This window comes from Medicago sativa, chromosome 5, assembly GCF_051527215.1.
Source record: "Medicago sativa cultivar Bolivia chromosome 5, Bolivia_mono, whole genome shotgun sequence".
Classification (NCBI taxonomy): domain Eukaryota; kingdom Viridiplantae; phylum Streptophyta; class Magnoliopsida; order Fabales; family Fabaceae; genus Medicago; species Medicago sativa.
In genome coordinates, this window is record NC_140753.1 from 30,104,011 (window position 1) to 30,116,085 (window position 12,075).

General features: G+C 33.1%; 1 protein-coding gene and 2 long non-coding RNA genes across 5 annotated transcripts; 2 read left to right on the forward strand and 1 right to left on the reverse strand.

Moving 5' to 3' along the window:
• Window positions 1–3,722: 3,722 nt before the first annotated feature.
• Window positions 3,723–4,634, forward strand: LOC146921663 (uncharacterized). Its single transcript, XR_015012204.1, has 2 exons — window positions 3,723–3,962; window positions 4,117–4,634. It is a non-coding gene; the product is annotated as an uncharacterized LOC146921663 (long non-coding RNA).
• Window positions 4,635–7,330: 2,696 nt separating this feature from the next.
• LOC146921664 (uncharacterized) lies at window positions 7,331–9,045 on the forward strand. Its single transcript, XR_015012205.1, has 2 exons — window positions 7,331–8,142; window positions 8,358–9,045. It is a non-coding gene; the product is annotated as an uncharacterized LOC146921664 (long non-coding RNA).
• A 415-nt stretch (window positions 9,046–9,460) lies between these two features.
• LOC146921665 (uncharacterized) lies at window positions 9,461–11,978 on the reverse strand. 3 transcript variants are annotated; one of them, XM_085714992.1, is made up of 3 exons: window positions 11,297–11,978; window positions 10,326–11,140; window positions 9,461–10,216 (listed from the first exon to the last, which is right to left on the reverse strand). In XM_085714992.1, exons 1-2 carry the CDS (start codon window positions 11,679–11,681, stop codon window positions 10,326–10,328), a joined length of 1,200 nt encoding a protein of 399 aa, XP_085571118.1. In that variant the 5' UTR covers window positions 11,682–11,978; the 3' UTR covers window positions 9,461–10,216. The 3 variants fall into 3 exon arrangements, with proteins under 3 accessions (XP_085571118.1, XP_085571117.1, XP_085571119.1); XM_085714993.1 differs by lacking the exon at window positions 9,461–10,216 and having other exon boundaries at window positions 10,323–10,548; window positions 10,917–11,140; XM_085714991.1 differs by having other exon boundaries at window positions 10,326–11,978.
• Window positions 11,979–12,075: the final 97 nt, after the last annotated feature.

Here is a 12,075-nt window from a genome sequence, read left to right on the forward strand (position 1 = left end):
TAAACACTTACAAAAATCTTAAGAAAAACCCAACAAAATTCAACCCTCCCTTGTGTTTTTCTCACCTTCAGTTCGAAGCATCTTCAATGGTTAGTTTGGATTGTTATAACTTGAAAGCAACAAACATTTAAATTTTTAGTTTTAATCAAAATTAAAATTTCATAAAAAAACATCGTTTATAATTTTCAAATGTTAGAGCAATAAAAAGAGTGGAAAGACGGGCACGTGAGTTCCCGTATTTTCGCTAGTTATAATAATATTAACATCAAAAATTTTGCTTTTGAAAATACTTTCTTTTAGATCATAGACAATGGTTTTCTTGTACAAAAATAAATAAGTAAGCATATCTTTTTTCCCGTGTCACTATCAGAGTGGTGCTTTTCCCCTAAATAACAGATGACATAAGATAAATCTTCATGGAAGGCATGTACTTGACTCGAAGACTCATAACCATAATCATATTTCAACTAACATTCCAATATCAATAGTCATCATATACATATGGCATACCAAAAATTCAATTCAACAACTTTCAAGTATACATTACATAACATCATATTTATATCAATCATTGAATAATTAATCAATCTAAATGATTGCGGCAAATCAAGCATGAGCACACACAAAATTTATCCATGACTTCAAATACCAAATATTCACATAATTTAAATCAAGCAACACCTTAATAATGTTTCTAATTCCTCTTTTAACCTCACACATCTAAATTTACACATTAATTAATTATTCTCTCAAAGGGCTATAATCGTCGCAACGAGCTGCGAATGAACTTTGGGAAATACGGCTTTCCCGTTCTTCTTAGTTAATTTATACTCATGATCTCGAACTCTTCTCTCTCACCACATACTTGGATTGAAGCTTTCACACTACTCAAGAGAATAAAGAGAACTCAACGGTGATAGTGAACTCGAACAACCGATTGATATGCATCTCATCTTCATCAATTACAAATACAAACAAAAAATATTCAATACAAAATAATTCATTTATTTATCATTGATATTATGGTTTAAAACCTATTTTATAATACAACCATTACCTACAGACCGATATAGATTTAGTCATTGTAACTTTAATTGGTTTCATGCCTATTTCACCAATTGCATAGTCTATTATTCATCATCAAACTTTTATTTAATTCTTCTCGTAGTAATTAGTGATCCAATATAAGTGTTGTAGCTCCTATCAAATTTATGCCAAAATATCAAAAGTATTTGTATTATACTATATTCTATATCGATACAAAGTCAAAACCTAATATTCCAAATTCACCTATAATTACCAACAAGAAATTGTTTAATTTCTAAGGATTAAGAGTTCCAAAGCAATGCTAACAACTTATGTTAATTGCATGAAGAAAAAAATGAATTTAACTAATTTAAAATCCTGGTGAACTAAATCTCAGTACATAAAGAGTATAATTTAACTAATTTAACTAATTTAAGATTTTTTGTAATACTAGAAAAGTGAATTCTACTCACCTACGATTGCTAAAATAATGAAATTGCTGCTCAATTTTTCTTTATGTTCCTTGTGCGGCGCTGAATTATATGTTGGGAGGGTTATTTGGTTTTTGAGATATTAGTTTATATTCTATTTTACATATACACGGGTCGAGTAGATTTTTCTAGTTGTTTAACTTTATGCCCACGCAACTATACACACCTACTCATTTATTCTCTTCATCAACTAACTATTAATATAAACTAGTTTTATTTTACTCACTCATAATACTTATAGTAAACTAGTGCCATTTTTCTATAATGATTAAAATAATAAACAATTAAAATAAAAAATGCACTCAATTCTTATTAATTTACACGATGTCACAATAAATGCCACATACATGTACAAATAAAAATACTTACAATATTAACCGGAGATTTATACCATGCACATATATTTAGAAATACAGAAAATATAATATGAAAAATTTGGGGTGTTACAATGCCCGTGTGATTTTTGGATTTTAGAATCCGAACTGAATTTTTCATTTGTTATAGGGTGAAAAAAATGATTTTTTCATCAATTCAAATTTTATAATCCTAAAACTCAAAAAAATATGGCGTGTTTAGGGATGGCAAAGCGGGCCGACCCGCCCCATTTAGGCCCGCCCCGTCTAAGCCCGCTAAAAACGAGACGAGACGAGCCGAGTCAAATTTTGTGACCGAGTCCAAAATCTCACCCCGCCCCGTTTAGTGGCGGGCTTGCGAGTTGGCGGGCCGGCCCGCCAAACAAAAACTTTTTTTTTTACAACTTAATTGTTACAAAAAAAAACTATGTTGCTATCGTAAAAAAATATAAAAGAATAGGTAGCAAGTAAATTTGTGAAAAACAAGATAATCATCAAATTGTCGAATTCAACGTCATGACTAATAGCAAAATAAGGCAAATGCGCAACATAAAACAAATCATAAAATAAATCCAACAACCAAATTATAAAATAAGTCTCAAAATAAATAAACTCAACAACCAAGATAAATCCAAAAGCATAAAATAAAACTCAAAATAACAAATTGAAACACGAGTTAAGCGGGCTGCCCCGCCACGCCCTGTGCCTGTCCCATTTCTAACGAGTTAAGCGGGCCGGCCCGCCCCGCCCCGTGCTCGCCCCGTATTTTAACGAGACGAGACGAGCCGAGCCAATTATAGAAAACGAGTTCAAAACTTCGACTCAGCCCGTCAAAAATAGCGGGCCAAACGGGCCGGCCCGGCGGGTCAGACCCATTTTGCCACCCCTAGGCGTGTTCCTTGTTTTTTTGGACTATAGAATCTGAACACCCTAATCACTATTTTTCAGGGAAAAATAGTTCGGATTATATAATCTGAATTGTATCAACACAAATTCTGAGTTTGTTTGTAACATAGCTAATTAGTTTAAAGACCAATCTTTCTAACTTTCATCCTTCTATTTTAGGTCATTGTTGGTTGTTCTTAGTCAAAAATCTAGTTTTTGGGCTACTTAATCAAATTGTTTCGAAACTTCTTCAGAAAACAAAAAAAAAATAAAATCAAGGAACAAGACTCTTCTTAGGAGACTTCACCCCTCAAAATCCAAAATTATATCGTTTAAACCCATTTTTTTTTTATTTTTCATATTCTCAAATAAATCCAAATTTTTTTGCATTAGTTTTATTTTATTTTTAGAATTTTTTTGTGGTATTTTTATATTTTTACGCTTTTATATGACAAATTTTTATCATTTTTTTACTTTATCTTTTGGTTGTTTTTAACATCAAAAATGGTGAAATTTGAGAGATTCTGGCCGGTTACATATAATCATATTTTGGATTATAAAATCCGAACACTTTTTGGATGTGTTTGGATTTTATAATCTGAAATCTTCCGTGCATTTTTGTAAAATTCATAGGATGTGTGAGAAGTAGAAATGTGAGAAAAGTAAATCCCAAATAGGTTAGGTTAGAAGTTACCTGCATTATGTCCACGTGAGCTTAGCTGAGACATTGCATAATTTATGCAGAGGCTGATGTTCAAACCCCAAACACCCACTTCTCTATTGTGTGAGCTCTAGTCACTAGACTACTAAATCAAAAATAAAAAATAAAAAAGTAGAAGTTACGTGCATTATTGGAATTGGAATCCTATATTGCTTGACCGTGAACCTCACCTTATCCTTATCTATAAAATCTTATGTTCCCTTTACAGGGTTACTATATATATGCTTCTAATCTTAAGGCAAACACACACATTAGGGTTAGAGTTCATCCATCTATAGTTAGTCAAACTGATATGCGAAAATTTTGCTATTGCAATTGTTGTTTTACCCGCTCCTCCCATCCCATGGATCCCTACCATGTGGACTCCATCATCATCGGATCCAATCATGTGATAATAGAGTCACATGGTCGGTATCCCTGGAATGGAGGATCAGGTAAAACAACTTTTGCTTTAGAAATGATTCATTTCTTGTCACCTTCAATCAGGTTTGCGATTTCTACCTGTCCTTTTTACTTACCTTTTATATATGTTTGTAAGAACTGCTTTGGTATTGTTCAGATTTGTATGTTCTGTTTTTGTTTATTACAGCTTATATCCTTTTTTTTTTTAATGTTGTCTAATTGATAACTGAAAGAACAGATTGAGCTTATGGGAAAGTTGATATCAAACTAGATCTGCAAAAAGCTTGGGATTTATCATATATCGATGGATCTTGTTTGTTTACTATCATGGTTTACTATTGTGCATTTGTTAAATATGTATTTATTAAGTAATTATTTGGTGACATGATAAACAAAATTTAGGAAGTTAACTTGTTGTATTAGGTAGTTAACTGTTTTTGATGCTGTCTTGGTGGCTTCTTGTTATTGATGGTGTGTAGGTGTGGGGCAAAAGAAATTGGACAGAACAATTGCATTGTTAAGATTATGATGTGTTCATGTGATGTCATGTTCTGTTCTGTATGTGGGATGATTTGATGATTATGTGTACTTCAAAATTCAAATGAAGCTTGTGTTTACACAAAGTATATCAATGTGTAAAATTGTGTTTGTACCTTGCCAAATGAAGCAACACAAAGTCAACTAATATGGTGCTTTCATGGAGAATGAGTACCAAGTTTCGGGGACTTCTCAAGCAACTTATTTGTTCTTTTTCAATGTGTTTTCACTTGCAATAATGCTAACTAGCTGACCATGTGCCAGTTTCATAGTAAAAAAGTTTTCTACCTTAAAAACTCATTTTTGAGGAAAAAAAAATGAATTCATTAAGCAACCAATGGAACATAGTCAATACAAGAGGGCACTCCTAATGGAGTCAATACAAGAAAGTACTCCACAATCCAAATAGTATCATTGTAATGTAAGGTAAAGCAAATTTAGATAAATGATCAACAAGATTTGCAATTCTTTTCACATGAGATTTTTTCTCCGTAGCAGCAAAACTAACTAATGAATAAAAATAGCACATTCAAGTACAAAGTGTTAAGTGTGCAAGAGTAGGAAAACAAAATCAAAATGTATTTAGTCTTGAGTATACTTGTACAAGGTGTGCACCAACAACAGCTACCCAAGAAACAAATACAACTCAAATCATCAACAACTCACTAAACGAAAGATTTAAATTCTCCAACATAATCATAACCAATTGATCCATAATTTACCACCACGAAAAATCCCTTCCCTCCAATCTGACCATTTTGAATGAAGCCAATTCCAAGCGCACAGTTTTATTGTTCTGCCAATGCTTCTTACGAAAACGATTTATTCAAAGTTAAAAGGTTTCTTGTCTTCTGTTAGGAGTCCCACCTCGAGTAGATCAAAGTGCTTGATGTGGGATGTGGTACTTAAGTCATGAGGTTCTCCCATCTATTGGACTAGTCTTTTGGGTTGAACTCTCCTCATGAGCGTAAGTCCTAACAATCTCCCACCTATTGGACTAGGTGGACTAGGCCAGAAAATTAAGTTTCGACAGTTATTATCATCATCCGGACATTCATACATATGCTTGAGGGTTAGACAATGCCTAATGATTTTTTTTTTTTTTAATCTAGGAGGACAATGCGTAATGTTATACATCATCCAGTCAGTGGCGGAGCCACTCTTATGTGAGGGGGTTCAAGTGAATCCCCTGGATTTAAATCTTTACACCTACAAATCTACTTTTTCACAAGTTGAACCCCCTCAATATTTTCCTTTGAACCAGTATTTTTACTCTGTACCGTCAAAACGTGGTGCAATGTTGTTACTTTGTTTTTGTTTTTTGTGATATCATCATATCATATTATTGCTATTATTATTAGAACAGAAATGAAAGGGATCTCATGTTAATTTGTTGCTTGTTAAATGTAATATATCCAATTGACACATCATTTGATTGTATCTTTGAAAAGTTATTACATGTATGCATGATTTTCGTTAAAGATTTTATATTATTTGGTAAGCATGCTTTAAAATTTAAATAATAATTTGCCATTGCTTATACTTAACATTATTTATTTTTACTAATAAAATTAAATTGATATGATTCTAGACGACAAAAAAAATTGTCGATGTTGATTGGTCTAAAAGTTGAATCACATCTCGTAAGAATGTAAGTTTAACTTCTATTGCCAATGTAAGAACCTTGTCGATGGATAATTTGTAAGTACATTGGTCAACATTCTCTTTATCACGATGAGCTTCTGATACTCAACTCACTTAAAGTGTCTAACATTTTATATTCATTTATTAAATGGTATATGCGGTCTATAATAAAGACCATATACATCATTAATTAAACGAATCTAAGATGTAAATTCCTACTTATAATAGTGATCAGATGTTATAGACATTATTCATAAAGTTCTAGTACTAAAAAAAGAAGAGAGCGGGACTAATAAGGACACATATTTGCTGAGTAGAATTATATCATAGTTACACAAGCAGCACTTGGGTGCCATTAATGGCGCCGTGTCATTAAATCCTAGTCATTAATAGCACCCGCACACACATCACACACACATTTGGACAATGTGTGACCCAAATCTAATGGTATGGTACCATTAATGGCACCAAAATATTTCCCACAGCCAAGAATAAAAATGTGGGGAAAAGTTGTTTCCAACAAAGAAAATTAAGCCTAGCGACTAGCGAGGGCATCTTTCTTTATCCAATAATGAATACTCACTTTTTAACAATTCCCAATAAAGAAATAATCTTTAAATATATTTTCTGACAATTTTCTAACAACTTTCACTTTAATACTCACTAATACTCACATTATTTTTACTTTATTTTTGTTTTAATATTCGTACAAATACATGTTTTTTTCTTTGTTTGTAAATTATGGTCTTCCTATAAATTATACTACCTCCGTCCCTAATTATAAGATTCTTTTGTTAAAAGGGTTTGTCTAATATGTGTAATATTGCACATGTTAAGGTAACCAAGAGTAGTAACTTTTTATTGAAAATCAACCATCTTTATGCAAAAGCTACATATTTATTACTCCCTCCGTTTCAAAATGAGTGTCGCTTTAGGCTTTGGCACACAGATTAAGAAATGGAATGAAATAATCATTGGATATAATGCTTTTACTAAACTGTCCTTACTTTATTAGAAAAAGACAAACTTAAAGTTGCATTGAAAATTGTGTGAGAGAAAAGTTTGAGAGGGTAAAGTTGGAAGAAAAAAATTAAAGTTGCATTGGAAATGTAAAGCGACATTCATTTTGAAACAATTTTTTTTAGCTAAAGCGACACTCATTTTGAAACGGAGGGAGTATAAAAAACACAAGTTTCAAGTCAAAGTTACTACTTTAAACTTCTTAACATATGTAAATTTGCACATGATAGAAAAACCCTTACTAAAATCATGGGAATTAAGAAAGTGAATATTTGTATTAAAGTTGTTTGTAATCACTATTATTTTTACAATTTTATCCTTAAGAGATAGAGTTAGTTTATGTTTTCCATATGCTATTTATTGCTAATTGAAGAAAAAGATGTATAATAAATAGGGGCATGTATGTAAAGAAATAATTAATGTAGTTGGAAATAGTAAAAGGGTCTTATAAGAAAGGACAAAAAAATTCTCAAAAAGGTCTTATAATTAAGGACGGAGATAGTAAATCAAATATTTGTTCAAATAACATTCATCTTTTCAATACAATTTTTTTAATTTGATTTTGTTAACGAATGCTCGAGAAACACCCGTTAACATTTTCCCTACATTATTTCCACACAAAAAAATTGTTTATAAGAGAGTAGTGCCGACTCAATAAAACGGGTTAGGTGAGATGCCGCTGGCATTCTTTATTGGGTATCCAATGTTGCTTCACCGTCACTCTCACTCACCCCTATCCGTATCCTATGCTTCCTTTGCACTTGCAGCCCCTATATATGCACTGTTACAATCCTAAGGCCAACACACACTCGTTAGGGTTGGGGGTTCTTACATCCATCTAGTTTTGAAGAAAGTTGCTATTGCAATTGTTGTCTTACCCATTCCTCCCATCCCATAGATCTTATCATCTGTACTCCATCATATCATATGGATCCATTCTTGTCTAATGATAATAGAGTCGCATGGTATGTATCTTTGGATAGGAGGATTAGGTAAAACAACTATTGCTTTAGGCTTTATAAATATATCAATGTTTTATTTGATTTCTCATCACCTTCATCAGGTTTGCTTCTTACAACTTGGACTCTTGAAGTAGGTAGAAAGAGTTTTGGTCACTCTTGAGTGAAAAATATATACCTAGTTAGTTTAAATTAGCTCTTCCAAAAAGCCTAATTATGAATAGATTTAGTATTGTTGAGATTTGTATGTTCTGATTATGCTTATTACACCTTACATGTTTCTATTTTTAATGTTGTTTATTAATATTTGAAAGAACAGGTTAAGCTTTTGGAGAAGTTGGTCTCAAACTAGATCTACAAAAAGCACGTCTTCTACTGTGCGTGTGTTGAATTATATGAGTTTAATAACTATATAGTGACATGTTAAACATAATTTTAGTAGCTAATTAGTTGTATTATGATGTGGTATTGTGGTAAGACAATGATAATATGGTTGAATATCCATTAAAAACCTTTTTACACTGTCACATATATAAGCCTATTAGTATTACTCAGTCCTTGTTTTTTGTGGGTTTTCATGATCGTCTCTGTTTTTGTGGATCTGTAAACTTTTGGTTCGTTATCTGGAGCAAAAATATACGACTACATGTTTTGGATCTATTTTATAGAGGCCAATACTGTGGTTTGTATTTTGTTGAGATTATGCGGTGTTCATGTGCTATCATGTCCTGTCTCTGGATGGTTTGATGATTATGTGTGCTAGGAATGAAGCTTCTGTTTACATAGAGTCTTGTGAATCAACAATGGAGGAATATCAATGTGTATAATTGTTTAGCGTGTTGTATCTTTATGTAATGAAGCAACACAAAGTCAACTAATATAGTGTTGTCATGGAGAAATTTATGGACTTATCAATGTGTATAATTGTTTAGTGTGTTTGATTGTTTTATAGTAGAATTGATTCTACTTCAAGCTAAAATTTGTAGCTTTTGAATTTATAACAAAAATGTAACAGGTTTGCTAAGGAGATCTGCCAACAACTTATTTGTTCCTTTTTAATGCAGTTACAGTAATGTTTACTAGGCTAAGCATGTACCAATCTAAAAACTCATTTTTTGAGGGACAATTGAATTCATATTTGAGCGATAAATTAATTCATTAAGCAACTGATGAAACAAACGAGTCAATACAAGGACATTCCTCCATCTAAATAGTATTCATTGGAAGATGAAGTTAATTTAGCTAAATGATGAAAAATACATTTGCAAAATATTTTTTGCAACAGCAAAACAAGCTAATGAATAAAAATAGCCACATTCAAGCACAAGCAAGGTGTTCAAGAGTGGGAAAAAAGAACAAGCACAAACACAGCTGTCCAACCAAGGCGGAACTGGGGGGGGGGGGGGGGGGGGGACCAAAGGTGTTCACACTTAGGCATCAATTTTTTCAGTGAATCAGAAGGGGAAAGGGAACGCGCTTTCTCTTCTCTCCCAACCAAGCTTACAAATCTGATCCACCACCACCAGGCAGCCACCACACGTCCACACCAAATCTGTATGCTTTCTCTTCTCTTCTCTTTCATCTAGTATGCTTACAAATCTGTTGTGTTGTGTTGTTCGGATTGTGTTTGTGTACGAAGAAGCTGGAATGGGTTTTTTTGAGAAAATTATAATTGGTTCTTAATCTCATGATAAAATATGTGGTTATTGTCTTGTCTTGTTGCTTTATTGTAATTCGTAGGAAAGTTTAAGGAAAGTTTGTGTACTGAGAATTTATTTGAGCGGTGGAATTTAAGGCTTTATTCGTAGGAAAGTTTAAGGCAAATCTGTTGTTGCTTTATTGTAATTCGTAGGAAAGTTTGTGTACTGAGACTTTATTTGAGCGGTGGAAAGTTTGGAATTGTTAATTTAATGAGCGGTGGAAAGTTTGTGTACTGAGAATTGTTCTGTTGTTGCTATGTTGGGTTTGATGCTAATCTAGTAGGAAAGTTTGGAAAATTGACATTAATAAAAAAAAAAACGTAGTATATGTTGTTGGGTTTTGGACTATCTCAGTATGACTTTATGAACACTAGAAAGCTGAACTTAATAATAACTCAAAAGGATTGTTCTGTTCCTGATCAGTGGCGGAGCCAGACAAAAAAGTTTGGGGTGGCCGCCATCTCGCCATCAAAATAAACTAAAATATATAAATCATATTAAACACAACACATTTAAGTCGTAATAAACCAAAAATTGATCATTCAATATTGAAACTACATAATATAATAAAGTTGTTCATTACATACCTAAAGATGCACTTTACGCTTTCCGAGTGCCTTGAAATCATCAATAATTGATTCGGAACTAATACATGCGCTAATTTCCCTTTCAATATAAACTGACATACTATCTGCTAGATACTCAGGTCCCATCTTGTTTCTCAACTTAGACTTGATAATTTTCATTGCCGAAAAAGATCTTTCAGCTGTGGCTGTAGAAACCGAAAGAGTCATAATAAGACGCAACAACCTATCAAGCAACAAGTAATTTTGGGGTTGTCCACTGACAGGAATGATGGCAGCCAAACATGAGCATAATTCTTGAATAGTTGATAAATTTTTGAAAGTTGATGATTGGCGAGCCTCAAAAAGGAAATGTCGAAGATGAAATGGCAAATTAATCTTCTCTTGATAACTAAAATCCACGGGATAATACTTTTCAACAAGAGTGCATATAGTGTCAATGTCAAAAGCTTTATATCCATCCTCAGGAGACAAAGCACAACTTAGAGTCAACAAATCCATTGCTTGCTCACTAAATCTACTATTCAACTCTTGTAATTGTTTGTCAATGGTAGTAAAAAAAATTTCAACTCTAAAATAATGCTCTATTGTTACCTGATTCTCTTCAAGGCGAGAACGCCCAAATCTTGTTGTTGAATGACAATCATTGAGGTCGGGAATCTCAATATCATGCTTTTCACAAAAAGACACCACATTGGCAAACAACTTATCCCAACCATTTTCTCTCAAATCTTGAATAAGAGCTTTTGTTGAACGAACCAAAAGCATAGCATTAACAACATTCTGAGATTGTTTTTGCAAGGCTTGACAAAGCAAATCTGTTGTCCCCATAATTTCTTTCATCAAATGCAAGATAAATATAAAATCAAAAGACTTTAAGTAATTGTAAGAACTATCGGCATCCGCACGTTGGGCAAATTTCTTTGCATCTTTTGCAATGATTTTCAAAACTGTACAAGTTGCTTTATACATACTTATCAAGCTACAAATAGAGTTGAAATGTGAACTCCAACGAGTATCTCCAGCTCTTTTCACAGTACCAACTTGGTTTTTACCTTTACCAGATACAATCTCCCCAGTCTCTAACAAATTTGTGATTTCTTTTGATTGGGCAGCTTGTAACTCATCATGGCGTTTAGTAGAAGAACCAACAACATTGACAACAAAAGCCAGCTTCTCAAAGAATTGATGAATTGAGGCAACTTCTCTTGATGCAGTAACTAAGGCAAGTTGCAACCGATGAGCACATTTTAGATACCGGACATGGGATAGTTTTCTAATTTTGATTGAAACCGCCTTTGTGCTTTCCCGATACCGGACATGGGATAGTTTTCTAATTTTGATTGATAAGGACCCCATTTTAGATACGCTCTTCGGATTGCATCCTTTTGATTTGGTGGATATTGCCAAATTGGAATACGTTTTCCTGGGTCCCTTTCTAAAGAATTCTCAATGTCATCTGGATCAACTCTATTAACCTTTAAAGGATGAGACTCATTTTCTTCAATTATTGGATTCTCATGAACTTGTTCAGGTTCGGATGAAGAAATTATAACTTCTTCTCTTTGAATATCAACGGCCTTCCTCTTGAAAATAGTATCGATTCTTTGATACTTCATCTTAACTTTTCCAACCTGTTAATTGCAAGAATCAAACCAACAAGATCAGGACAGAGGCGGAACTGGGGGGGGGGGGGGGGCAAGGGGTTGCCACCGCCACCCCATTCTTTCTATAAAATTACTATTTTACCCTT

Excerpts from the sequence above, each read along its gene's own strand:
- LOC146921665 (XM_085714991.1), bottom strand. The coding sequence starts at position 11,681 with ATGGGGTCCTTATCAATCAAAATTAGAAAACTATCCCATGTCCGGTAT.